Source organism: Stegastes partitus, unplaced genomic scaffold (assembly GCF_000690725.1).
Source record: "Stegastes partitus isolate 25-593 unplaced genomic scaffold, Stegastes_partitus-1.0.2 Scaffold841, whole genome shotgun sequence".
Lineage (NCBI taxonomy): Eukaryota > Metazoa > Chordata > Actinopteri > Pomacentridae > Stegastes > Stegastes partitus.
In genome coordinates this window covers 40,624-66,770 of record NW_007578572.1, presented here as the reverse complement: position 1 = coordinate 66,770, position 26,147 = coordinate 40,624, and the positions used below count along the sequence as shown (strand labels likewise).

The 26,147-nt window shown below is 39.9% G+C and overlaps 3 protein-coding genes across 4 annotated transcripts in view; 2 read left to right on the top strand and 1 right to left on the bottom strand.

The window, feature by feature from the left end:
* The window catches only part of LOC103365446 (cyclic GMP-AMP synthase), an 11,157-nt gene extending 8,587 nt beyond the window's left edge, over positions 1-2,570 (top strand). The window contains exons 8-10 of the mRNA XM_008292882.1: positions 603-702; positions 1,017-1,139; positions 1,784-2,570. Coding sequence (XP_008291104.1) covers positions 603-702; positions 1,017-1,139; positions 1,784-2,183 — 623 coding nt within the window. The 3' untranslated portion in view covers positions 2,184-2,570. The remainder of the gene's footprint in view (positions 1-602; positions 703-1,016; positions 1,140-1,783) is intronic.
* A 1,146-nt stretch (positions 2,571-3,716) lies between these two features.
* On the top strand, positions 3,717-7,736 carry rpl11 (ribosomal protein L11). The gene is made up of 6 exons (XM_008292881.1): positions 3,717-3,781; positions 4,510-4,660; positions 4,772-4,878; positions 5,741-5,872; positions 6,676-6,786; positions 7,653-7,736. Exons 1-6 carry the CDS (start codon positions 3,776-3,778, stop codon positions 7,680-7,682), a joined length of 537 nt encoding a protein of 178 aa, XP_008291103.1. The 5' UTR covers positions 3,717-3,775; the 3' UTR covers positions 7,683-7,736.
* Positions 7,737-9,992: 2,256 nt separating this feature from the next.
* Positions 9,993-25,510, bottom strand: klhl43 (kelch-like family member 43). Of its 2 annotated transcripts, none has more exons than XM_008292879.1 (8): positions 25,294-25,510; positions 18,495-18,643; positions 17,704-18,024; positions 17,464-17,612; positions 16,162-16,508; positions 13,359-13,658; positions 13,014-13,189; positions 9,993-12,358 (listed from the first exon to the last, which is right to left on the bottom strand). In XM_008292879.1, the coding sequence occupies exons 3-8, from the start codon at positions 18,015-18,017 to the stop codon at positions 11,563-11,565; spliced, it is 2,082 nt and encodes a 693-aa protein (XP_008291101.1). In that variant the 5' UTR covers positions 18,018-18,024; positions 18,495-18,643; positions 25,294-25,510; the 3' UTR covers positions 9,993-11,562. The 2 variants fall into 2 exon arrangements, with proteins under 2 accessions (XP_008291101.1, XP_008291102.1); XM_008292880.1 differs by lacking the exon at positions 25,294-25,510 and adding an exon at positions 22,498-22,937.
* Between the last annotated feature and the right edge of the window lie 637 nt (positions 25,511-26,147).

The following is a 26,147-nucleotide window of genomic DNA, read 5'->3' as shown; positions in this document are numbered from 1 at the left end:
TTTTAGAAAACAACCACAGCTTTCTCAGTTTTGGCCTCAGCTGTGTCGGACACAACGTGGCTCCTCATGACAACAACAAATCCAATTTTGAGGCTTAATAATCATGAAGGAGGAAACAGGAGCAAATGAAGATGAGCTGAAACACAAATGATGCAGATGTTTGGAGGACCAAAAATACAAGAAAGTTACAACCTTTAGCATTGGTAAACAGACTAAGCACAGGGGTTATTTGTAGAAGTCTGGTGTTTTGTTGATGCTGAGCCAGTGTGAAGGAGGCTGCATGAAGTCAGTAAGAAAACTGGCCACTAGATGGCACCAAGCTGCATGAAACAAAGCACTTTTTTCGGTGTGAAAGCAAATTAAAATGCACCGAGGTTGCACTTTGAAGTCGGTACATCCAGTCCACGTGTCTAACCTGTTTGTTTTTACATCAGAGTCAATAACTTACAGTCTAACTTTAAAATAACAGTTATTGTAAGATGATAGAATTCTGAATTATTTAACATTTTAGTGGTATTACACAGGAGATGGGGTCAGTTCTGATATTTTCTGTCTGTACTGTATCTGTGGTGATATCAGGCTGTTTTGTGTTTCCTCGTCAGAGAGTTGGAGGATTTCATTCTCTCACATCGAGAAGAAAATGATCACGTCTCACGGCAACAAGAAAACCTGCTGCGAGAGCAACGCCACCAAATGCTGCCGGTGAGACTCTTTTTTTGGTTTTTTTTTTACATCTTCTCACACTCAGTCCGATCATTTTATTATAGTTCAGACAGAATCCTTATTGATAGGTCTGATAGCAGTATTGATCCAAACCGGCAAAATATCGACTTCATAATGACTATTAGAGTATTTATAGAGCATTGTCAATAAGATAACACAGTATGCTAGATTCAACAACAATTAACGAGAATTTTGCTCATTTATAACTAAAGGAGTCACACTTTTGATATAAGTTTGGAATAATTAGCTTTGCTCTGGGCCTTGTTGTACTAATTTTATCTCCTGTCTTGCAGAAAGCAGTGCTTAAAGCTCCTGAAGTCTCTGATTGAGGGTCTGAAACAACGTTTTCCCGACGAACTGGATGATCTGTGTTCGTACCACGGGAAGACCGTCTTCCTCCACACCCTGTCCTCCAGGTTCTCCTCAAAATCCTTGTTTGAAAGTTAGAATTTTACTAGATATCAACGCAGAATAACTGCTACAGCTATAACTTATTTGCAGGGTCTGAGTCCTTCTGACATGTTGAAATGTCCTTAAATTACAGTGGAGGATAATTTAACCTGAAAAACAAAAGGGATATAGTGGTAGCAATATTAGTAGTGGTACCACTGGGAGTGTGCCTGAAAAGACATCACATGGATCACTGTAAGAACAACTAAGACACAAATGGTAATATTCTGGCAACTAAAATAATAGAAAACAACCAAATTCCTATTTCCAATTATTAAAATACATTTTCCAATCTTAATTTTACAAGGCAAGCGAAACAAGATTCTAAAGAAATTGTCGATTTAAAATCCCTTTGTAAATGTATTTTAATTTCAACAATAGTTTTATTTGATAGAGCTGAACAGTTACATTTAAATTTACTAATATATTTTTAATGAACTAAAAATTGTGAAGTTACATTGATTTCTTTGTTGTTCATTTTTGGTTTTTTTTGGTTTTTACAGTGTGAACATACCTGCAAACACAGAGACAAATATATATAGATGTATAAATATTCCTCCCCCAGTCATTCATTCAGATATTTCTTTCCCTGTCATTTCATGTCTGCCAGGTTCGAGGACTCCATGTGGACCCGTCAGCAGCTGCCCTCCTGCTTCCTGCAGCTCGTCTTGGCTCTGGAGGATCGCGCTCGTGAAGGCTTCCTTCCTCACTTCTTTGTCCCTGAATGCAACCTCTTCTCTCCGGCCGTCTTCCATCGCAGAGGGCTGGCTTTCCTGGTCAGCGCTCTGGAGGAGCAGCGGAGGGAAGGTCTGCCGCTGCTGAAGCCTGCAGATCCAGTTCCACCTCTGAGACCAAAAACCATCTCAGCAGAAACCTTCACCGAGGTCTCCACTGAAGAGTCTGCAGCTGTGAGGCCTGCTGTTGGGACTAAACTGGTCCTTATGTTTGCTGTAGCTTTGGTTTGTCTCTCATTTCTCATACAAACGATGGGAGCCGGCAACAATTACTGAAGACATTAGACATAAATTAGGTGAAAGCATGAAATAAAGGATATTATGCCATATTTATTTCACTCATCCTGCAGAAGACATAAATATGAACTGAGCTGTCACTGTGGATCTCATTTTATTCTATTTCAAATTTGTAACTAACTATATGAATGGTACGGGTATATTTAACTACATTAGAAATGTTTCCCAAGTGGATTTTAGAAATGTGCAATGTGAAAGGCAAACTACTATCATTGTTTGCCTTTAGTGCTAATTATTTTTACAATTTTTAAACATTATTATATATTGAGCTGCTTTTAAAGAAAACTTTTAAACTTTTTTCACATATTTAGCCATTTTTTTCATTACTTATTTTAGATGATTAATAAAAATTCCTGTTTATAAAAATGTGTTTTCTATTTGAATTTGAAATAGTTTTTGCTCAATTTATCTTCTTTTTACATTTTGTTTTAATGAAATGTCTTTTTTGTGTTTTAGAATTAGAATAAAACTTTATCGATCCCTTCGGTGCAAGACCTCAGGGAAATTGCTACACCAGAAAAAAAACAACACAACACCAACATAAAATCAGCATAATTTTTTTTTTGTTTTTCCCATTTGTTTTGTTTTTTAACATTCTGCTTTCTCTGTGCTCTTGTAAACATAAACAAGTGCATTAACAATCTTTCCTAATCAAATAAAGATCCTAATTACAGTCAGTACTGTGTCTTTTCTTGTTGGTGTAATAATTGCAATAACATTATTTTAAAACAAGAATAAATGGTTGCAGTAAAGTATATACAGTGAAAAAATAAAAGCTAGATGGACAACTAATGACGTTTTCCAATTGAAGAATAATCTGATTTTTATTTTCAAAAATAATCATTTAGAAAACAGAACTTTTTCATATCACAGTTTCAGAGAACAATTACTCAAATTGCTAATTTTGGCAACTAAAACTCCCAAAACAAAAATATATTCAGTTTAAAAATATATTTTAAAAATGGCCTTAAATATAAAGCCTTCATAAAAAAAAAAAAAGAAACAAAAATAAAAATATTGGCAAATAAATTTTAAAAACTAACTGTGAAGGATGCAGCCCAATAATATTATTGAATTTGCAAAATTTGTCAGACTAATTCAGATATTAAGGTTAGGACTACAGTATTATAGACACAATATCATTTAATCTGTCAAACTTAAATCTTAGCATTAAGAGTCTACAGTGTGATGAACTCAACAAATGTCAAACTATGTGTCAATGGAAAATGATTTTAGAATAATACGATTAAAAATTGTTTTTATCACAATTATTGAATTGAAACGACTGACACGACTTTTCACTATCTAATTTAGATTCAGTTTTAATACAATGATTTAAGTTAAACAACACAAATGGTAAATATGTGATGCAAATTACATTTTTAATACAGTTATTTAAGGTGAGCGGTTGAATGTATTCTATTAATTTCACGTTTTGTATTGTATGTATATTTTGTGAACACGGAACCTTTGCGTTGTTCCCACGGTGTTATATCGACCCTATTTGCGGCGAACACTACACTATAAAAGCTTTTCGCCGGAAACGAGACGCCCTCTTCTAGTGATCCAACATGGCGGTGAGTAGCGTCTCACATCGTACGATGGCGATCAAATCTGAAGTTACAGTTGAAATCCACAATCATCCGAGCTGCTGGTTCATTCTAACGTCTGTTTAGTGTCGAGAGGCTTAGACTACATTATGAACAATCAAACTAGAGTCGTATTTAATAAATAAACGTTAAAGAATAGTGTTAAAGTAGAAAACCTAGTGATGCTAACGTGCTAGCCGCTGGAAAATACGCGACAGCCATACAGTTAAAGTTACTACAGTGAGATTTCAGTAACGTTAGTGCCGCTAGTCCACACGTTAGTTGTGTCTGCTGAAATTTTGTGTGTTTTAATGTTATCTTGAGGTGGTTGTTAAATTTCCGGACACGTACGAGCTGTGTGACAGAGCGAACAGTAGCAGCAGCGGGGATATGTACGGACATGTCCTCCGGCCGGCATGTGTTGGTCCGAGTCTGTCTGGAGTTAGATGTTGGGGCAGAGCAGGTCGCTGTCCGGGGTTTAGAGAGAATAAGAAACCTTGAATGTTAAACTAAAGCTTGAAATTGCTGTTGAGTTCCTCAAACTAGCCTTCTCACGCATGCTAATCTGTTAGCCGGGCAGCTAGCAAGTAAAGTCAACATGGCAGCAGCAGTAGACAAGGTGTGAGCGCTTTCCAGGTGTCTAAGTGGCTGCTGTGGGTTTTAAGGCTGCTAAATCTGCCCAGCGATGAACTGATCTTTTGTTTTGTCTCTTCCAGGACCAGGGTGAGAAGAAGGAGAACCCCATGAGGGAGCTTCGCATCCGCAAGCTCTGCCTGAACATCTGCGTCGGTGAGAGTGGAGACAGACTGACCAGAGCTGCCAAGGTGTTGGAGCAGCTCACCGGCCAGACTCCCGTCTTCTCCAAGGGTCAGTGTCTGACTGTGTGTTGTGTCAAATGCTTGATAGGCTCAAGTGTACCAGCCTTGAGGTAGCTTGTCACAGTGCTGGATTTGAAGTCTTTGCTTCCTCCACTTGCAGCCCGCTACACTGTGAGATCCTTCGGCATCCGCAGAAATGAAAAGATTGCTGTCCACTGCACCGTCCGTGGAGCCAAAGCAGAGGAGATCCTGGAGAAGGGACTCAAGGTGAGCCAGTCGCAGTGTCTTCTCCCAACTTTGTTTCTCTTTCAACAAGTTCAAGACTCGTAACAGGCTGTGGTTTTCTGTGAAGTAACTTCTTCCCAGATAAGATTCCCAGAGCTTTCCTTCTCAGACTGTTTCAGCTAAGACGTGTTCTGGGTTGATTAATGTTTGACTAGTTTAGTAATTGAACCATGGTGATAGTCATTTCTCAGTTTCTATAGTGTCAGTAATTAACCCTTTTCCTTGAGTTATGTGACGGTAAACTGTATCTTTGGTTAGTGGTTGGCACTAGTCTTTAATTAATAATGGAAGCAAACAGTAACTGCGACATTTGAATCAGATGTGAGTGGGTTTGTTTTTGCATTATCTTGACCCCACCACCCTGTGAAACCTCAGATTGAGAACCATTGAGAACCCCTAGTTTGTTTCCCGCAGTGAAGAAGCTAAAAATAAAGGACAGAAGTCAGCATAGTATGCAAGGAAACAACACAATGCATGAAATACTGAAATTCATTTTGTGTTAACTTAAATTTATGTTTTTTTCTTTTCTTTTTTTTTAAACCTACAGTCATTATAATGCAACAATTGTATTGCAAAGCATACACACAAGATGTAATAAAGTAAGAATAGGTTTTTAAAAGTGGTAAATGTAGTTTTTTTTGTTAACCTTAGCTGTTAAACTTTAACTGTTAACTGAACTTTAATATATGTTATTATTTATGACTTCATAGCTCTTACACTGTTGTCTTTTACAAAAAATATAATACACTGAACATGGTCCAAAAACACTCGTTTTCTGTCCATCTTTGGCGGGAATTAAATCCAGTTGCTGTAAAACGGTTCTTCTCTGCTGCTCTGCTTCCAGGTGCGTGAGTACGAGTTGAGAAAGAACAACTTCTCCGACACCGGAAACTTCGGCTTCGGCATCCAGGAGCACATCGATCTGGGCATCAAGTACGACCCCAGCATCGGCATCTACGGACTGGACTTCTACGTGGTGAGTGAAGTTTGCAGCTTTAGACTAATGTGGTGGGTTTGATGTGTGGATGGGAGCTACTAAACTCCACTGGTTGTGAGTTGATTGTATGTAGTGGAGTTGTGTGGGTATGTGGTGTTACTGTAACGTCCTACAAACCAGAGAGGCACATCTTATGAAACTGTTTTTTGTAGTTTCAATATATGAAGTGTTTTCAAGGTTAACTCAACAGTTTTGTAACTGAATGTTAAATATGATGTCTGACGCGGTTTTCCGTGAATTTATTCGACTAATATTTCCTGATGTAATGCTCACTGTAACAGCCGGTTTGTCTCGTGTCACAGTTAGCCGTCAGTTTGTAGCATTCGGTTGAGATTATTACAAAGTTTTATACTGAGCAGTTCATCAGAAGACTACAGGACGGGTTTATTGCTTTCTGAGAGTACAGCAGTTCGACTAATGAACGTTTCCATTTGTGTGTTAGATGTCCTCAGTTGGTGTTCAACAGAAAATAGTTTTCTAACTTAAATGTTTCCTTTCTTATAATGGCTGGACAGTTGTTGAAGCAGGTTATACCTGTGCAAAGAGCACATTTTTTACATTAAGTGGTGTTAAATATGCTTTTTAGCATCTTAACATTTTATTTATTTATTTAGAGCTTATTAAATTTACATTTATGACTGATCAGGTTTTCTGAACATTAAAGCCATCAGTACTGAAGTCCGGAGCTCAGTGCTTCAGCCTCATGAATGCAGTTTTCTTCTTCTGTAGTGTTTATATGTGCAGCCAAAGTGTTTCTGAGCGTCTCTCTTCTTGGCGTTCAGGTTCTGGGCAGACCCGGCTTCAGCATCGCCGACAAGAAGCGGAAAAGAGGCCGCATCGGTTTCAGACACCGCATCCGCAAGGAGGAGGCCATGCGCTGGTTCCAGCAGAAAGTGAGTAGAGGAAGCATGGAGGTGTTTCTAGGATTTGTTCAGACTTTTCCTGAACATTTAAGGGAAAATAAAGCAGGAGGGAAAAGGTTGCTTCAGTTAAAGTTTCTGCTTCCGACAATGAGCGACATCAAATTCAAACAGCTCTAGCCCTGGACATGTGTTAGAAATGATCCATCGATAGGAATGTCTTTAAAAGTGTCCATGAAAATAGGCCGGTTTCCACTGCAGCAGCTTGTAGGGCAGCCAGACCTGTTCACACGTTCCTGTTCACGGCCGGAACTAGCTTCAGAGCATCTCTGTAAAACCAACGTTAGCTTTAGAGGACAAATGCTAATTGGTTAAACTGGAAGAAAACAACTGCTGTTTTTCTGCCGTCTTGAAGCCCTTGTCTAGCAGTTTTTACCTCTTTTATCAACAATTTTAGAGGTGAAGCAAAACCTCCATAGTAACGACTATTTGTCATTGTTTTGGCCACTTAAAGCAAACGTCATGGTCGAAGCTGTTGCACCGCAATGGAAGCTAGAAGGCTTCATTATGAGGCCTTTAGTGTAAACATTTGCTCCCTTTCTTCAGCCTCCAGTTCCTGCAGCAGAAGTCCACATTAATTAAATAAATCCTATTAATGTTTTATCATCTGTGAATAGTGTGTTCTTCACATTTGGGGGATAATTTGCTGAAAATGCAGTTTCACCAGAGTTGAGCGAGAAATTAGCTTTCATACTTTGGGTCACTAACAGACTAAATGACTCGTTTGTTTTCACCATTTGTGGTTGATTTTTGGGTCACAATCATACTGTAGGACACTGTCACTTTATTTTACTTTATCCATTTAACTGAAACCTTCTCCTGTTTGTGTTCTGTTTCAGTATGACGGTATCATCCTGCCTGGCAAGTAAAGGACCACCTTTTGATCTTGTTTGTAACAAAGTAATAAAATGGGAAAAAATCAACTTTTGTCTTGTGTTGTTCCTGCAGTAGGTGAGTCTCTGTGTGCAGCGTCTCCAAGCCTCCAGACTTGGAGCTTAAATCAGGTTTAGATCCTAAAATGAAGCATGAAGTTCCTTTTTACCACATAGCTGATGACTTGACTGCATAGTTGCTGTTGCTGCCGTCAAGATTATTAGAATTTACAGGTTATCTGCAGGTCTAAAAATTATGTTTCTCAAAGATATAAATTTCCTCACAAATGTCTGAATTATTTATTTTTTGGCCGCTGTGGCCTGATGTTCAGTAGGAACTGTTTCTTTATGCGATGGTGTTTGTTGGGAGACAAATGTCAAAAGAATTTTTAATACAGGTTTATGTAATCTTGAACCCAGGTCATTGTAAATAATTAGCCTCAACTATCAGGATAAGTTGTATTTAAATACAGACAGTAATGTTGACTTGGTTTAATATGAATATTTAATAATATATATTAAATAATATCCACTGATGTCCAATTAGAGCAAAATGCCCCCAGAAGTCTTCCAAAAAGTTGGTACTTGTAGTCCTTACTGTCTCTACTAGTTTCCATTATTCTGTTGTCAGTGTGCCTGCGAATAAAAGTACTAAAGTGTGTTTTAAGTGACATTGAAATGTCTTAAATTTTATTTAGCAGTTTTAGTTCCACCTGGCACTGTTGCCTCGCAGCAAGAAGGTCGCCGGTTCGCGTCCCGGTGGGGGCACCGGAATCTTTCTGCGTGGAGTTTGCATGTTCTCCCCGTGCAGCGTGGGTTCTCTCCGGGTTCTCCGGCTTCCTCCCACAGTCCAGAAACATGTTGAGGTTAATTGGTGATTCTAAATTGTCCGTAGGTGTGAATGTGAGTGTGCTTGGTTGTCTGTCTCTAAGTGTAGCCCTGTGATAGACTGGTGACCTGTCCAGGTGAACCTGCCTTCACCCTGAGTCAGCTGGGATAGACTCCAGACCCCCACGACCCTAGTGAGGATTAAGCGGTGTATAGATAATGGATGGATGGATAGTTCCACCTGTAATAATGTGTGTTGTCGCCATACTAACAAGTTACGGTTTCTTACTGGATCATTTTTTTGGCCTTTTTCAGCTGCTGACGTGATTTTGTTGCAGTTTGTGTTGTGGCTCTTTAACCACACGGAGGCAGTGTGGTGCTAAAGTGTCAGCAGAGGATTTATTTTCAGACCACATATCTGTTAAAGTGCAGCAAACCGATACTGAAAGTGGGTAAACCGAGTTATGTAGATTAAAAACAGGATGTTCCACTGATCAGGAGACAGATGTGTTTGTCGCTGAGCGAAGAAGTGTTTTACCTAAACGGGTAAAGGTGAACAATGTGAAAAGTTATGTTCAGCTACAATCATTTATTATCAATAGTTATGTGGTAAAAGTTCAGTGACAACAAAATATATTCACAGCTTGAAATTTATTATTGTGCAATCACTTATTTTTACTGTTTTTATTTTTAATTGATTGACTTCAAAGAAATCTATTTTTACTTGGACGCTGAAGAGTCTATTCTGTAAACTTTTTTTTTTTAAAGCTAAATTGAATTGACTGTGATTCAATGCCAATAAAAGGGGGGGGGGGGGGGACATTTTAAACAGTCGTCCTCAGATGTATTCATCCCCTTCCATTAAAGAAAAGGCAGAATCCACAATAGTCACTCAAATAAATAGAAACTGGAGAAAGTCATAGTAAATAAAAATTTGCTAAATTATAATTTAGTGAAATAAGACATTGCTTTTGAATTGTGGGTGAAAAGAATAATTTAAAAAAACAAAAAAACTGTCCCAGACAAATGAGAGCCCTTTGCTGATGAGCAGTGGTCCAGAACACCTGTCAACAGGTGCAGAAGTCTGACTGAGAGTTACAGGAAACACCTGATGGCAGTGATTGGCTCAAAGGGTTGTTCAACTACATACCAGTTCACGGGTCCCATCATGCTGGGTTGCTTGTTTTTTTAATATTTCTGTTGAACCACAATTCAAAAGCAACGTCATGATTTTCATAACATTTTTATTTATTACTACTTTTGTCAGTTTCAACATATTTCTGTGACAGCTGTTTGTTTCCTTCTTTAATGGGAGGATTATGAAGACATCTGAGAACGACTGTAGATGCTGTAGGTACGACCTTGTTATCAGAGACTGATGTCGGCTCCTTTAGCAGAAATAACGTGAGCTGTGATAAATTTGCATGCAGATTAAAGCAGAAGAGCTGAACACGTTAATAAGGAAACAGACTTGATGTGTTTGGATCAGATTATCTTTATTCAGTGAAACAGAAACCAGCGGCTCATCCAGAGCCGGCACAAATACAGAAATTCATCCTTTTTGTATCTAATTATATTTATAATTAACTCTCCACAGTCTCTCTGGTTCTGCCGGTTGTCATAATTTCAGTAAAAATGGGACGTTTTCGGATGGACAGGTGAGCTGTAACCTAATCTTATATTTTTTTTTTTTAACTTTATTTGTTGGATGTTTTACTAGATTTTTTTCAGATTTTTATTCTTTTATTTTATTCTCTTAATTTCTTGGGTAACTGGTTGTCACACGCTGAAGCCAAGGTGCTTTTATTTTTATTCATTTATTTGTTCCTCCCTTGCCATTTCCCTTATAAAATATTTGTTTTTAATCACTATTTTTTTTTCTTTATTTTCTTCACATTTGCGCTACACTACTTCAGATATCCCATAAATAAATAATCCAATAAACACAGATTTGTTTATTGCTGGCCTGCTTATGGCCTTGTGAGAAGTATTTCAAGTTTGCTGGTGATAAATTGCCATTATTGCTGGGTTTGTTTGGTTTTTGTCAGATATTGGCTCATTTTCCTGTCGCGGCCACACACTCCATCATGGCGTCATTCACTCGTGCACACACACACACACACACACATGCGCGCTCATTTTTTTTTTACAGCCACACACTCTGTTTAGATACATCTTTGTACACAAACTGCCAGCGGATTCACAGTGACGTCTGTTCAAACCAAATCACCTCCAGCACAGATTACACTCCTGTTCCCTTCTTTCCATCCTCCATCATCCACCTGCTCGACTCTGCTTTTTTATCCACCTTTCTTCTCATCTGATTCAACTCATCCTTAAACCTCCACTTTGGACCATGCAGGCTCTTTTCTCTCTTGTAACACCAACACAGATACATGCAGCATTTGCACATCTGCAGCTGGTTGCAACTTAAATTAACCTTTGATTTTAATTTTGCTGGAAACCATCAAATCGGACAAGTTTAGGAGCAAAGCTTGTTCGAAATAGTGTCAATATTTGGAATTAAACTGCAACTTCTGGAATAAGACGTAACAAATTTCTGAATTAATTTGACATAAAAACGCTCCTTTTCACTTCAGGAAACTCAAATGTTTCGCTCTGATAACCTCCTTTGGTTTAGATTCTGGTTATTCATGATACTAACCCTTATTTTTGCAATGCAAAGGGCACACGTGTGTCAGTTTGTGACTCCTCTTACGTTTTATCATTTACCTGTAGTTGTCTGGTTGCCAGAAGTTCCATTGTCTGGCTTTAAATGGACTGTTATCTTTGTTATCAGTCATTTTCAGCCTCTAAAATATCATCTTATTTGGTAAAAACTCATTTATTGTGGTTATCTTAGAAGTGCTGCTCTTTGATTTTCTTTGTCTTGCACCTTTATACTGTTTATACAAAGTATGTGTGACGGAAGTTCTTGAAAAAACTCTTGTTTGGTGTTAAATAATGAAACTTTTCCACACGTGCTAAACAGAAAAGATGTCAGACATGATCCAGATGTTGTCCTGAGGTTGAACCGTCCCTCCTCTTTCTATGCAGTGATGATTTGTGATGGAGTCACGCTGCTCTCTCTGCTCCGGTTCTTCCCGGCCTGCTGATGGTCTTCGTGGCCCGGGGTGTTGCGGTGCTGCCGGCGTGGTGCGTGGCGCGGCGGCAGGGTTAGGGCGCAGCACGACACTCCCACCGTGGGTTCAGGCAGATCTTCGGCCATGGACCAGCTGTCGGTGGCCGGGTCGTACTTCTGCACAGCCGCCTTGTAGCGCTTCTCGGCCTCGTTCCAGCCTCCCAGCAGGTACAGCTTGTCGGCAAGCGGTGACAGACCAGCGGTGCTCACGCCAAGGCGCAGCGGAGCGGCCCGGCTCCATGATCCACTCTCCGGGGAGAAGGTCTCCACTGAGAGCACATCCACTCTCTCTCCACTGGGCCCTAGCTGGCTTCCTCCCACCACGTAAACCTTCCCTCCGAGGGTGGCGGAGCAGTGCCAGCCGCGAGGGGTCTCCATGGGGGCCTTCTCGGTCCAGGTGTCGGTGTCCACGTTGTAGCAGGACACAGAGCGAGAGTAGGCGCAGTTGATGTAGCCACCAGTCACCAGGATGTCACCGGAGGGCAGGGTGGCGCTGGAGTGGCAGCAGCGGGGCACCTCCATGGGCGTACGCATCTGCCAGGTGTTGGAGGAGGGCAGGTAGCTCTCGGTGGTGGCCAGCAGACCCTCCACGTTACGGCCTCCGATGGCGAACAGGCGACCGCCGCTGGCAGCCAACGAGAAGTGGGTGCGGCGCTGACGCATGCTGGCCAGGTGCAGCCAGGTGTTGAAGCGAGGGTCATACCTGATGGGGTTAAAGCAAAGAAGGGAGTCAGTGAGGGGCAAGGTTACAAAACGGGCAGTCAGATCATTCTGCATCACAGAATGGTCTGCGGCACCTTGTCATCATTGTGGCGTAGGAGACAAAAAATGCTCCTGCTTCTTTGTATCCTTTAACTATGGATGTCCCAATCCAAGCCCAAGATAGCTTCGGCCAATCAAGGTGTTTTTTTAACCGATAGGTATCACTCCAACCTAAGCCTGATCTTTGTTGACATCGACTGTCATACAAATACTGTAAAGTGACAGCCCAAATTGTGGCGATAGGGAAGCAAATTTTCAACAATTTTCCCTAATAATTTGTAGCATCATCAATTTATAATTAACTGGTAACAAAATTTGAGCATAGTCAACATGTGTCCTGTGCTGATATCACTGTTTTATTAAATGGATCCAATAGATTCAGCAGTTCTGTTATACATGCCACTGAGTAATAAAAACTGTCCTTGTCTCAAAACGTGAGTTCTGGATGGAGGTCATTAGGTGCCGCAGAAGTCTTTGTCATGGTGACAGTGCTAAGCCCAGGATGTAGCAACGGTGTCCCCTCAAAGCTGACCATCAAATACCATATGTGCCTAGTTGTTTGTGATGATTTGAAAAGTACATTTCCGTCCACCCACCTGCTCAGGGTGCTGACGGCGTGTTTGGCCTGGTTCCTGGCATCGTTCTGGTCCTCTCCTCCGGCCACATACAGGAATCCGTCCATCACAGCCACGCACTGATTGAAGCTCTTGGCAGGCAGCTGGGTCAGGTGGCGCCAGCTGGCTCCTCCGTCACGAGGGTCCCTCCACAGCACCTGAGGTCAAAGTCGGTGAGACCCAATGGTAGTTATTACCTTGCTCTTACAGCTGATGAGCTTCACCAGAAGGGCTACATAGTTTATGGAATGGGTGAATCTAGCTACGATTAAAAAGGCACTATATAAGATGCTAATTATTCCACCTTGGACCTTCATGGACACTGACCTCACGGCTCAGAGCTCTCTCGGTGAGCGATGGACGGCCTCCGATGGTGAGCAGAGTCTGCTGGGAGGCTCGGACCTGCGTACGCCGGGACTGCAGGGTGTTCTGCTGGTAGGGCAGCAGGTGGTAGTTCATGGCGTCCACCAGCAGCCGGTGGCACTGAGGGTCCATCATCATGCGGGGCACCGGCTGGATCTGACTCACCAGCTCGCTGGCAGGGATGGTCTCGAAGCGAATGTGGGACAAAAGCTCTGCGGCATGAACCTGGCGGGTGGCGTCGAAGTCGAGCCACTTCATGGCGAGCTGGAGGTGAAAAATAGAAAATAGGAAGTACAAATGATTTGAAGTGCTTCAGCTATTCAGAGTTGACAGTCTCCACATGTTTCACCACTAAGATTGTCCCAGTGGACCACAACAAACCACCAGTTTAAGGCCTGTCCATGAGGACTTTGGCCTCCTGGTTGCTTCAAGCCAGTGTGGTTTGGTGAGTTACATCAGGGCCCTGATACACCTGCTTCCAGGTAAAGTTTACTATTTGCACCTGTGCTTTTTCCTGCATTTCCCATAATGTCAGAGGTATCTGTTACTCTAAGTGCAAGTTTCATTCCTGCTTTTGACTCAGATGTTTTAAGGAATCACCAGAATATCGGCAAAGTTTGGCATATATGTCTAAGTGTACATATTGGAAAGTGATGAGCCTGCAGGTGGATGTTGGGGTGGTGGACGGGCCAACAAGGCAGCCAGGTTATTCCAGATACTTATAAACATTTCTGCACGACCATCTCTGAGTTGCCTGAAGTATTCATAGCTTAAAATGTGGATGTTTATCAAGATAATTGTGAAATTTTAGCTTGATATATGAAATATTTTTTGAGACAATTTTTCATTTAACTGCCCATTAATCCACTTCAAGTGTTTTTTTTTTTGCACATTAAAATTTGAGGCTGTTTGAACAACAATATCTCAGGAACTATTCAAGATACAAGTCTGAAAATTTCACTGTTATTTTTCTTTATTTTATTGATTCAGAATATAAAATATTGGGCAGGTAGATCAAAGAGTGTGTTTTAATTTTGGTGGTACAGCTCATCATACCTTCTCCATCAGTTATAAAAGTTCAATAAAATTAGCTTATTTTATTTTGTGACCAAGTTTTTCATATTAGAAAGTATTCTATTTGTTTTCTGTTGTATTATTGTGACATGCGGCTACATACGGTTTAGAAAATATCACTAGTTGGCTATTTCCCCTCAGGAATCAATGAAGTATTTCTGATTCTGATTCAAAGATGGGACTTTCCATAACAGCTTCGTTTTTTTTTCATATTTCTACTCACCCATAATAGAGACTATTTCATCTACTCATGTTGCAGATTAATCTACTAATTTAAATGATCAGAGTGTCTAATTATTGTAATCTGTGAACAGTGAGTGTTTCCATAAACTGACTCTCAGCTGTTTGTCAGACGAACCACAACTATAAACGAGTCCAGATACAGTTCTGTTTCACAGAGCTGCTGAGTTATTCACAGATTCACATTTGGCCCAGATTAGAAATACTAATCTATTAATTATTCTTTCCCTCTCAGCTGCTTGTCTATTTGCATCTCTAATGAAGTTGTGTATTAATAAACAGGCCCGTCCTTGCATACAGTGCGAGCTAAACTTGTTCTGTTCGCGGTGGACATGCAGGTTTGGATTCATGGATCTGCGTTCGGCTCTGAACAGCTGGTCTCAGGTCTGTTTTTAGGCCTGGATGGAAATAGAAGGAAGTCCCAGAAGGTCGACGAGTTAATACTGGCGGTGTCAGCAGCCGCCTCCAAGAAGACCCGACATTTCTTCGCAGTTAAGATTAGAGCTGCGACGATTTATCGATTAATTGTCAGCTATTAAATTAATCACCATTTTTATGTTTTGTGAACATTTCTTTCCTCTTTGACAGAACAAACAGAATATTTGTTAGTTGTTGTTTTAAACTTTGGGATCACTGATTGACATTGTTCATATTTAGAAACCAAACATGCACCAAATTAATGTTTGTCATGAAAATAGTCCACAGATTAACCAGGAATGAATATAATCAGTAGTTGCAGCCATATTTAGGTTATCATAAAAGAACATTATGCTCCTGCTAAATCATAGATTCCTCTATTTCCGCACTGTAAAAAAAACCATCTGTAATTTAAAAAAAAATGTAAAAATGTCTTAGCAAAAAAGAAAATAATAAACAATGAAATATTGTATTATTAAAAAACTGAAAATAACATATCTTTCAATATATCTGTAAAATAATGGTATATTTGCTGATTTAGATGTGATCATACGGTGTAAGAACAAATTGCTATTTGTAAAATTTGTTTGATGTGAACCTTCTTTTGACATTTCTAATAGTTAATATGTAATTTTTTTTCTGTAATTTTAAGATTTATTATCTGTAATTTTCCAAAACAGGTAAAGTCTGTAAAATAACAGTGATTTATTCAAAGAAATGAGGTTGAAACTTTAGTGTCTTACAGTGCAGCAGCTTAACGATCATAAAACACAGACTCATATTGAACTGACACAAGGTATGTAGGAAAAACACTGTTGCATATATACATGTGTGAATAAGAACTACTGTGCTAGATAGAACAAATATTAAATAAAAATATATAGAATAAGATGAGACAGAACGCTCACACTTGTTGCACAGAGGAGCTACTGTTCAGCATTTAGCAAGAAACCTTTAATTTGGTTTAAATTGGACTCCAGTGTAAACATTAGCTGTGATCCATCATCAGATCCTGACTTGTTGTTTGACCTCTGACCTGGAAGGCAGCGACCTCTGAAGGCAGCACCAGCGAGTCGTCCTGCAGGAAGGCTGAGATCTGCTCCAGGGTCAGCTGGGTGAACAGCGGCGTCTCGGCGAACTGCACGAAGTTCTCCAGGACGAAGCGGCGGGCGGCGTCGCACACCGGCAGCAGGCCGTAGGCAGCGGCGATGTTCCAGATGTAGACGCACGTCTGCACGTTGAGCTCAGCCAGCAGGAAGTCCATGCACATCTTGAGCAGCTGAGGGATCTGCAGGGTGGCGGCGGCGGAGACGGTGCAGCCGATGGTGTAGAGGGACATGTGAACACGACCCAGGTAGGCGAAAGTGATGACGTTGGCCAGACCTGCAGACGGAGAGAGGGATGTTTAACCCACTGTCATCAGCATAGAAGCTCACAATAACCCTTTGAACTATAGAACTGGTACGATGGTTTAAAAGCAGGTTATTTTTCTTTAAAAAATGCCAAAATTATACCATATCTTAGAGCCGGAAACTTGAAAAACTGTCAGATTTTCAACTTTCTAAGTATCCTTGTGACTGTACATCTAGAAAATGAATCAAATGTAAGTTTAAAATTGTGATACTTCATGAAAATCAGTTTGTTCTACAAAAAAAAAAAAAAGAAAACAAACATTTCAAACCAGATTTAATTTTAAAACAAACAAACAAAAAAAAACACTCCTTGAATTCAGAAGCGTTTGTCGACGAATCTGAAATCAACAGTTATGTAGAAAAAATCTGAGACTGAGAGGAAAATAAAACATTCTGGATCATTGAAATAAAAGCAGCATGTATACAGAGGAGCAAGTTGTTGGAAGATACATTCAGCCCGGTGAAACATCCTCTTACATTTACTGTACAGTGTAGAGTGAGAAACTTTAAGGTTATGAAAATGTAAACAGCAAAACGTCTATGGCATGTCGAGCCACTGTTTTGTCCAGTATTGGTAACACTTGCAGGTTTTTGAATTCTAGAGAAATTGGCTCAGGAATTCAACTTCAGTTTTTGTTTTTTGAAAATTGATGGCATCATCAAATACATCTCTGAGTTCTTTCTCCGTCTTCATGGTTGAGCTGTTTCTACAGAGGTGCAGGACTTTATGTTGTAGTGAAAAAGGAGCTCCAGTGAGTAAAACTGCGACAAGAGCTCGAAGGATTAAGATGAAGCCACCAACTGAACCCTGGATGCAAAGATGTCCGGAATTAGTAACTAAAAGACTCTCGTTGCTGGGGTTTTTGATCAGTAGTAAGTTGCTGGATGTTTAAATGGACTTTATCTTCTTCATGAGCTGAACCTACCCAGAGGCGAGAGGGAGGGGAGCTCCAGGCGCTTCATGCCGGGATCTTTGGCCAGAATCTCTCTGAAGTACTGGCTGACTGAGGAAATGACCAGTTTGTGGACGTCGAAGGCCTTCGTCTTACAGGCCAACTCCAGGTCAGTCAGGAACCTGAGGAGGACACACAAACAAAGGAGATCTAAAGCAACAACTCGGGAACACAACACCACCGATGAGGAGATGAGCTTGTATCAGCACTAACTTCTCCTGACGCATCTTGCTGAGCTCCTCCAGCAGTGAGTTTCCGTGCAGGGGTCTGGTGAGCTCGCTGCCCAGGCCGAGGCCCCTCTCCCCGGGCTTGATGACGGGCGGCGGCAGCGGCAGGTTGAGGCTGTTCAGCTGGGCGATGTCCAGCGCCGCCATCTGCTCGATCTTCTTCACGCCACTCTCCACCACCACCACGCCGTCGCCGCGGCTCTCCACCTTCAGTGGGGCGGTGGCGGTCTCCGTGGCGACCTGAGTGATGGTTTCCACGGCAGCCTTCTTGGGGCGGGAGGCCTTCTTCTTGGGGGCCATCGTTTGACTGTGGATGGTGTAAAGTTTCATTAATAATATTTAAGGAACTGACCTACACTGTAAAAAAACTGCTTTTTTTTTAACCGTAGTGTTCAAATTTTTTTTTTACAGTTTTGCAGATTTTTTCAGTTTTGTTCAATTACGCATAATAGACGGTAAAATCTCTGAAAACATGTAATAATTTATGATAAAACCATCATCAGAAATCTGTTTTCATAAATAGGAACTTGTTTTTTCAATATACAAAAAAAAAAAATACTGTTTTACATGATGAAATCAGTTAAAAATCTAATTATTTTACAGATATCTGCTGTTATTTTCACATTTTTTAAGTTTCAGAAAGTCACATTAATTAACCATTTTTAAACATGCTTTTTCCGGCCACCTTTCTAACAGACTTTCACAGTTTTTTTTTATGAGATTTGTTTTTACTTTACAGTGTAAGTCGCACTCACTGAAGAGCCAGCAGTGACTTACTTTCACAGTAAATGGCACAAACGCTTTGGTTTGGTCTTCTTTAGGACAGAAGGAATTGTTTCAGCGGACTGAACTGGTAGCTTCAGATCAAAGTGTGAAGATAGTTTGGGATTTTGTCGGTGGTTTCACTTTAACACAGCACACAGCACCTGAAAGAAAGAGGAAAAGATAAAGACTTAACTGTATGCTGCAGAAAGAAAAGGCTCATTTCAGGGTTATTATTCTGAAACATTCATGATTCATGATTAAATGTACAACAAGCAGCTTCTTTAAGTTTAATTTAAGACTTCGCACAGAGAAACTCAGTGTTTCTGTTTAATAAGGACAAGATCCTAATCATTGCATGAAAACACCTTTTTGCATTCCAGGAAGAAACCAATAAAAAAAAAAAACTCAGATAAAAACAGTGCAGACAGAAATTTCCCATGTAAAATGACCAAAATGAATCAAACGCTGGTAGAAAGTTGTGTAATAAAGTTAAACTGATGACTAAAGACACGTTTAAGGCCTTTGAAAGTATTTTCTGATTGGTTTCTTCCTTCTTTTTTGTCAGTGTGTCTTTATATTTTATTGTTTGTGTGATAAACAACCGAAGCTCGCCCACAAATCTCCACTGCTGTTCTGTTTTGTGGTCACTTAAGGCCACATCGATCCCTCTGACAGTCGAACATTTCTCTGCTAATCTCTGCCTCAGATCGACACAACAACCGGCTGAGAGTCGACACCTTTTTCTAAATCCCGCCGAGGATCACCGGAGGACAGACTGAGTCTCTGAGGTCCAGGAGCTGTGAATGACAGCAGCGAGTGTCCAGAAACGAGGCTCAGCTCGGGGTCAGGTTTGTGGTTTATAGCTGCGTTCGTTGCCGTGTGTTTCGCCCACAGAGCAACTGAGGAATCCTGTTTATGTTCGCAATGAGCAGAAGTCTGCAGACGGTAGCAGGTCAGAGCAGAGAGGCGACTCACAGGGCGGGTAGAGGAGTGCATACCTGAAGTTTTATCACGGTTTCTTTGCACTTTTTGCATCTTGCTGGTTTAATTGTATATGAAGAAAACACTAATGTTGTTGCTTCTTCTGTCATTTGATATAAAAATCATAGAAAAAGACTTAAAGCCAGTTATTAGCTTAATTCAAAGGTGTGTACTGTATAAATCTTTTGCATTTTCTTGTTGTGCAACTAGTCTGCAAACTCTGATTATGTGCAAAAGAACGTTTCGGATCTGGTTCCAGTTTTGGCGAATGAAAGGACGACTTTCTCCGACTTGTGGGGTATGTAGAGAAGCAGATTCATATTTTTGTTAGTTTACAGGCCCACTAGACCTTTCTGAAGTTTCTAAAGCTTCTAATACAAGAAACACCAGAATCTGAACCCTTTTGAGTTTAGTTTATTCATTTTTCAGAATAGATCGCTTGATTTAATTTATGGTTTTAAAATTAAAGCACAAAAAACCCACGTTAGGTCTGTTTTTGATTTCCAAACCAAAACTGCAGTGACTTTAAAGTCAGATGTTCAGCAGTGAGTCCTCCCCAGTTTGTTAAGGAGCTTTAAAGTGATCTGGACGTGTGGTGATAAATGGAGACGATGAGCTTCGTTTCTGGCTCCATGTTTGTTGATAACCGACTGAGCCAAGTTCAGATGACCTCAGTGTTTTGATGAAAAGGCAAAGAATTAACAGTAACCACAGATCCTGAGCTCTCAGCCGGTTACACATGGTCTTCTCCCACTTTAAAGACTCTCTTCTTTGCTTTGGCCAGAAAATATCTATCAGAAATCAGCTGTTTGACATAAACTTTCCATGATGTTAGCCAGACGTCCCCTGGAAGGTTGCCATGAATGTAATTTGGATATGAAAACTGAACTTTGCAGCAGTTTTGCAGCAACGTTGCCAAAGATTAGCTGCAACTTTCTGCCAGAAACCTAAACTTTTTATGAGGATCAGTCATGCTGGCAATGCTAAATAATAACAAGAGCAAAGGAGGAAGTGAAACGATGTGCTATAATTAGCCACAAAGTTTCCACTGGGAGGAGGTCGGGGTGGATGGATGGGTCAACAAAACACTGGACTTCTACACAGAGACCACTGTTTGCTCTTTATGACTCAATGCACAATATCGGTAAAGCTGTGAACAAGGGTAGAAATTAGACTAGGTATTTTAAGATAAAGTCCATACAGGGAGGAGATCGGGGTGGATGGATGGGCTGACTAAACATTGAACCCTCACAGAAAAAACACAGTTTGTTTCCCTTTTCAAGCCAATAGTCAACCTTTCTTTGGGTCTCGAATGCTTAATAGCCTTAAAACATGCAACAAAGGCGCTTTATTTTAACCAGAAATGTGATTTTTCCTTAAACCAGACCAATATGTGTGACTAAACCTAACCAATGCAAGGTGTAAAGTATTATACCAGTGCTATATTTACATCCATCAGTGGGGGCACAGATTCGAGAAACATGAATCTCTTAAACCTCCCAGGTAGTCGAAATGCCAGCTTGGTGTTAGTTGTGAACTACTCGCCTCATGGAAAAAATATTCCAACACCAGCGACCGAGACACGACTGACCACAGATGTATGGATGATTCACCTCTCTTTCTGCCCCCTTAAATAGGACCAGCAGGCTCCACACATGGACAGAGCTTTGGTTGGAGGCAGGACAGTGCAGGACGGAGCGGCAGCTGTTGTCGGTGTCATATGAAGAGCTCACGGTTACAGACCGTATAGGCTTCCTGGGATGTTGCAATCACTTCCCAACAGTTGAAACGGCAACGTCCTGCAGTCAGGACGCCGTTTAGCCTCATTACATCAGACGCTGCAGCACGGAGACGTTTAAATCTGTGGGTTTGTGCCAGAAGTTCTGTGACTTTGACCGTCTCAGTGTAAAGATCACAGAGGGCTAATAAAAGCATGAGTGGAGCATGAGGACGACAAAAACATATCTGACTAAATAAAAACAACACGAGACAGAAGAAAGTCTTTCATACATTTGTACTGCCTCAGCAATGGGATAGTGTGCCAATTTCTGCAAAGTAGTTTTTATCAACTTTACGACCAGATAAAAGCACCTTTTCTGGTTTCACATTGTAGTTTAATTCTGTCTATGCAGGCAAACTATCTGGGACCAAGGTTAGAGCCTCGAGCAGCTGCAGCCCTCAGCCCTCCTCCAACCACCACCATCGTCATCAACTAGAAATATACTGTAACCAGCAACAGCATCTCCTTTCAAAACAGCAGCAATAATAAGGACTTATAATCATCTGAGATCGTCATCAGACAAGCATTTGTCCATCATTTTAATGCCTCCCTGTTGTTTTCAGCAAGATTATTTTTTTTGCCTAGAAATTTACATTTTCTGTCATCTTTTTGTAAAATGTTTCTCAAACCAATTTTAATTTTTACACTCTTAAGGTAAAACAAATTCACTTAAATATCACAAAACCTTGACATTTTTTTAAGCTGTGTGAACATGTAGTATTTGGGTATATTTGTGCTTTAATGTATGCATATTTGTTTTTCCTTTTAATCTAGATTTTTAGTTTTACAATCCAAGTTACTATAAATGTTATATTAATGAAATGTAATTTAGGATTGTAATCGGAACAGTGGAAGTGCAGTTTAAACACAACTCACTGTACCAACTAAAACAACAGTTCATTTATTTTATATAATGAGCACCAATATGATATTTGGGTATATTTGTGCTCTACTGTATGTGTGGGTTTTTTTAAATTCTCTGTATTTTTCTTTTCTTTTCTTTTCTTTTCTTTTCTTTTCTTTTCTTTTCTTTTCTTTTCTTTTCTTTTCTTTTTTAAACTGTTACTTTGTTAAAGCTCATTTTCAACACTGTAAAAAGTATTTACTTGGATAATTTAAATGTGGCATTGACATAATTAACACCAGATTACACTGAACTAATGAGCAGTTATTAAGAAACGGATGAGTAAAATAAATTGTTATCAATATTTTTCATGCTATGAAGTATTTCAAGTGTCGCTGCGTTATTCTTATATGAGGAACTTGAGCCAAAATGTTTTGGAAAATGTAACCGAGCTCCAAAAGGTCGCAGGTGTCACCAGCAGGTCGGATGTTTGTCGTCTGACCCAGATGCTCTGCAGGTACCTGAACCAGAATAAATACTCATTTTTTAAAGCATTAAAGTGATGATTATCAGGGGCAAAGCTGCAGGTTTACAAATTCACAATATATTCTGCAATCCTGGAATTAAATTAAACGGTTCAAACTGGAGGAATCCATATGTGTAATAGATTACTCTGAGGACTATTAATGTAAACATCCAGCTGGACAGAAATAGATGTCCAGATGGTGGAAACGGCAGCCTCCGTGGACTAGTTATTTTATTACTTTCACATATTTATTCTCATCCTTTAACCTGCTATAATCACTCATTTGTATCAGAGTCTTCAAACTGACAACAAAAACAATTAACAGCAGGATTAGGGTTGAACAGATAACGAGCTGAACATAACTGCATGTGTTTGTGTCTCATTTCAAAAAGTAAAAGACACCGTTTTACAGTGTAAGAAAGGTTGGATGGAGGTAATCGAAGCTCTGGAGGCTCCTGCATGTTATTTTTAACCCTCGACCTCAGTGTTCTCGTGAATGAAGCAACTCTGACTGTATCAAGCAAACAAACTGACATTTTTTCCAACAATTGCCATTTAAAAAAAAAAAAAAAAAAAGCTTTTTGCAGAACAATAACTGAGTCTTTCCAAACAAATGATGTAACTTTTTACACTGTGGAGCTGCACAACACAACCACAGTCTATTGATTATGATTTTCTAAACATCTTTATTGTTCTGGTTTGATGTTTATGACAAAGATGTCAACTGGCAGAGAAAGGAGCTGATGTTAGTGTCCTGTCACCAGACTATTGTTTTATTTTTGTTTTTGTTTTTACAGCAAAACTATGTGAATTCTGAAAGAACAAACGAAATAAAAATCTGAATTCATAAGAGGCAAAACTCTCTGCAGCTGAATTTAAAACACAATCACTGCCTTTTAAATCAACCTTTAAATTTGACTCCAGGTGTATTTTTGAACTATGAATTAGCTGTTTATATGCTAAGCTAAGCAAACTAACGTCTGTTTTTCATATATACCTTTGACATTTATATCAATCTTATGAGCAAAATGTTATCACAAAAAAAGCAAACAACCTAATTTCCTGATACCAGTACTTTGTCCATGTAATATCAGATTTTTTGGCCATTGTACAAGCTATGAACTCCATAAAGTAACATATGTCTGTCATGTAACTTTCAATCACGTGTAAAGAAAAACATTTTTTAATTTTGATTGCTTCTGTTAGCTGCTTTGGAGCAAATAAACTAGGCTAAGTGTCACCAGAAGGTGGCGCTGTAGGTGATCTTTAATGACTGCAGGAAAAAAAACAAAATGAAGAAGATGAAATATCAAATAAAACTCTGACAGACTACTGATAGAAAAAAAGGTGTTTCTGTGTCCTAAGAAATAAATGAACTCTTTCCGATAAAGTCAAACCTCAAGCAGGCTTTGGAATGTTTTTTCAAGTTGTTGTTTGTTTTGTTTTTTTAAATCGTACTGTTTCGTTTGACTTGTGTTGCGTTAGGAAACTATAGCGTCACTTTATCATGCAGTTGCATCTTTGGAGTCATGTTCATGGTCACTTTTTGCTCTGTTTTTGGTCTCCACCACCTCAAAATGGCGCTCTGTTGCTCTTTAGCTGCTAAATCTTTCACTGTTTTTTCACAAACTCTGTCTATCTGCGCTTTATCGCTGAGCAGGTGCCATGCTGTCAATTTTAGAGCGTTTTTACCGAAAACAGCTGAAAACAAACACTGAGAGCAAATTGTTTTGGTTTTCCGATGTGACAGCTTAGCATGAGTAAAGTTTCCGGTCGGAGAGACGCTGAAGCAACCTTTAGAGCTAAGAAGAACTGCAGAAGTATGTGAGCTTATCAGTGTCAAATCAGAAAAACTTAAAGTACGTTGTTTTGTGATCCACTGTTAAGTTATGTATATATATTGCTTATAGACGCTTTAACAACAATGTGGACTGTAGGACCTTCAACAGACTTAAAGAGAATATTATGAGCTTTACCAAGTGTAACTATACTGTTTTGTATTGTATTTGTAGAGGGTTTCTTTAATTTTATCTACCATCTGTATAGTATAATATAGTGTAGTCACGTGTAGCAATATATACGTGTATATACTATATAGCCAATATCTCATCATAGGGAGGAGGTCAGGGTGGATGGAGGGCTAAAAAAGAAAACACTGGAATTTAACACAAACACACGCGCACACACATATATATCTATATCTATATATAGAGTAGATGCATGCACGTGAGCCCACAACACAACCACTTCTATCAGTTTTCATAGCTGGATTCTTTTGCTTATCTCATGAGTGTATTTATAGGTGCTGACCAACACACTCCATGCATGTGTGTGTGTTTTATAGTGCAGGATTGGATAGACAAGGACGGACACCTCCTGCAGTACAGTAATATCCCAACAGCAACTGGTGGCTGCTTCACATTGTTTCCATTCAGCAGTTGAATATTAATGAGAATACAGACGCTCATTAATATTACAAGGCTGCGAGATCAGCTCATATGTGAACATTTATGTGAACAGACAGGAAGATTTTAGGACTTCTCAATTGTTTCTTTTCACTTTAATATAACATTTTGTGGGGAAAAAGATGCAAGTGTTGATTTTAAGATTCAAAAATGTGTCCGTTCTTTCACCTACTAACCCAACAAGCCGTAATGTGTTGAAATTAAACGTGTTTTACCTCTTTCTCCTGCTCTTCTTCCCTCTGTTTGCTTTCTCAGCGTCTCTCCTTGTGCTCTCTTTTGCCTTCTTTCTTCTTTCTTTGTTTTTGTTCTCTCACAGGTTCCTCTTTGCTTCGACCCTCCGTCCTCCGTCCGGCTGCTGTGTGTGTGTGTGCGTGTGTGTGTTAGCGTGTGCATCAGTGTTTGTGGACTCAAACCGAAGCCGTGACGTAAAGATTCAACCTCCCTGATCCTCCAACCCCCGTCAGACCCTCCTCTGTCATTTTCCACCTCCAGCATCCACCTCCATTTCCAAATACAGGCTCCCCTCGGCGCCCTCCCCTCCAAAAATATCCCATAATAGGCCTTACCCAGCCTCGCCCACCCTCCCCCCAGTGCCTCGAGGGGTCAGGTTTTAGATTTAGTTGCTGTCCTGTAGATCTGCTCTCTTTACAATGTAACAGGATAAACATGGATCAAATGGTTCTTCTTAAAGTACATGGACTTCTTCATATATTTGGGAGAAAAATACTTCAAGTTTACTGTCTCAACTCTTCCCTTTTAAGTTCTTTCAGGCTGGTTATTTGTATAATATATGAGTTTGTTTCAGTGTGGTTAAAGCAGAAGGGATTGTTTGTTTTTTAAAGTTTTGACACACAATATTCACACAGTGTCACCTTATAAAGTTTATTTGATAAACTACACAGTTATACGATTCATCAGCGTGCACTAGAAGCAGGTAAACTACTGTAATAATTCTGTAGTAAAGTTTTATTTTGGCTCAAAAACAACTGGTTTGTGTTAAAATGAGTGGTGGATCATTCAATCTCAAATCATCATTTTTTTAGAACAACTTCTGCAGGACCATCTCTGA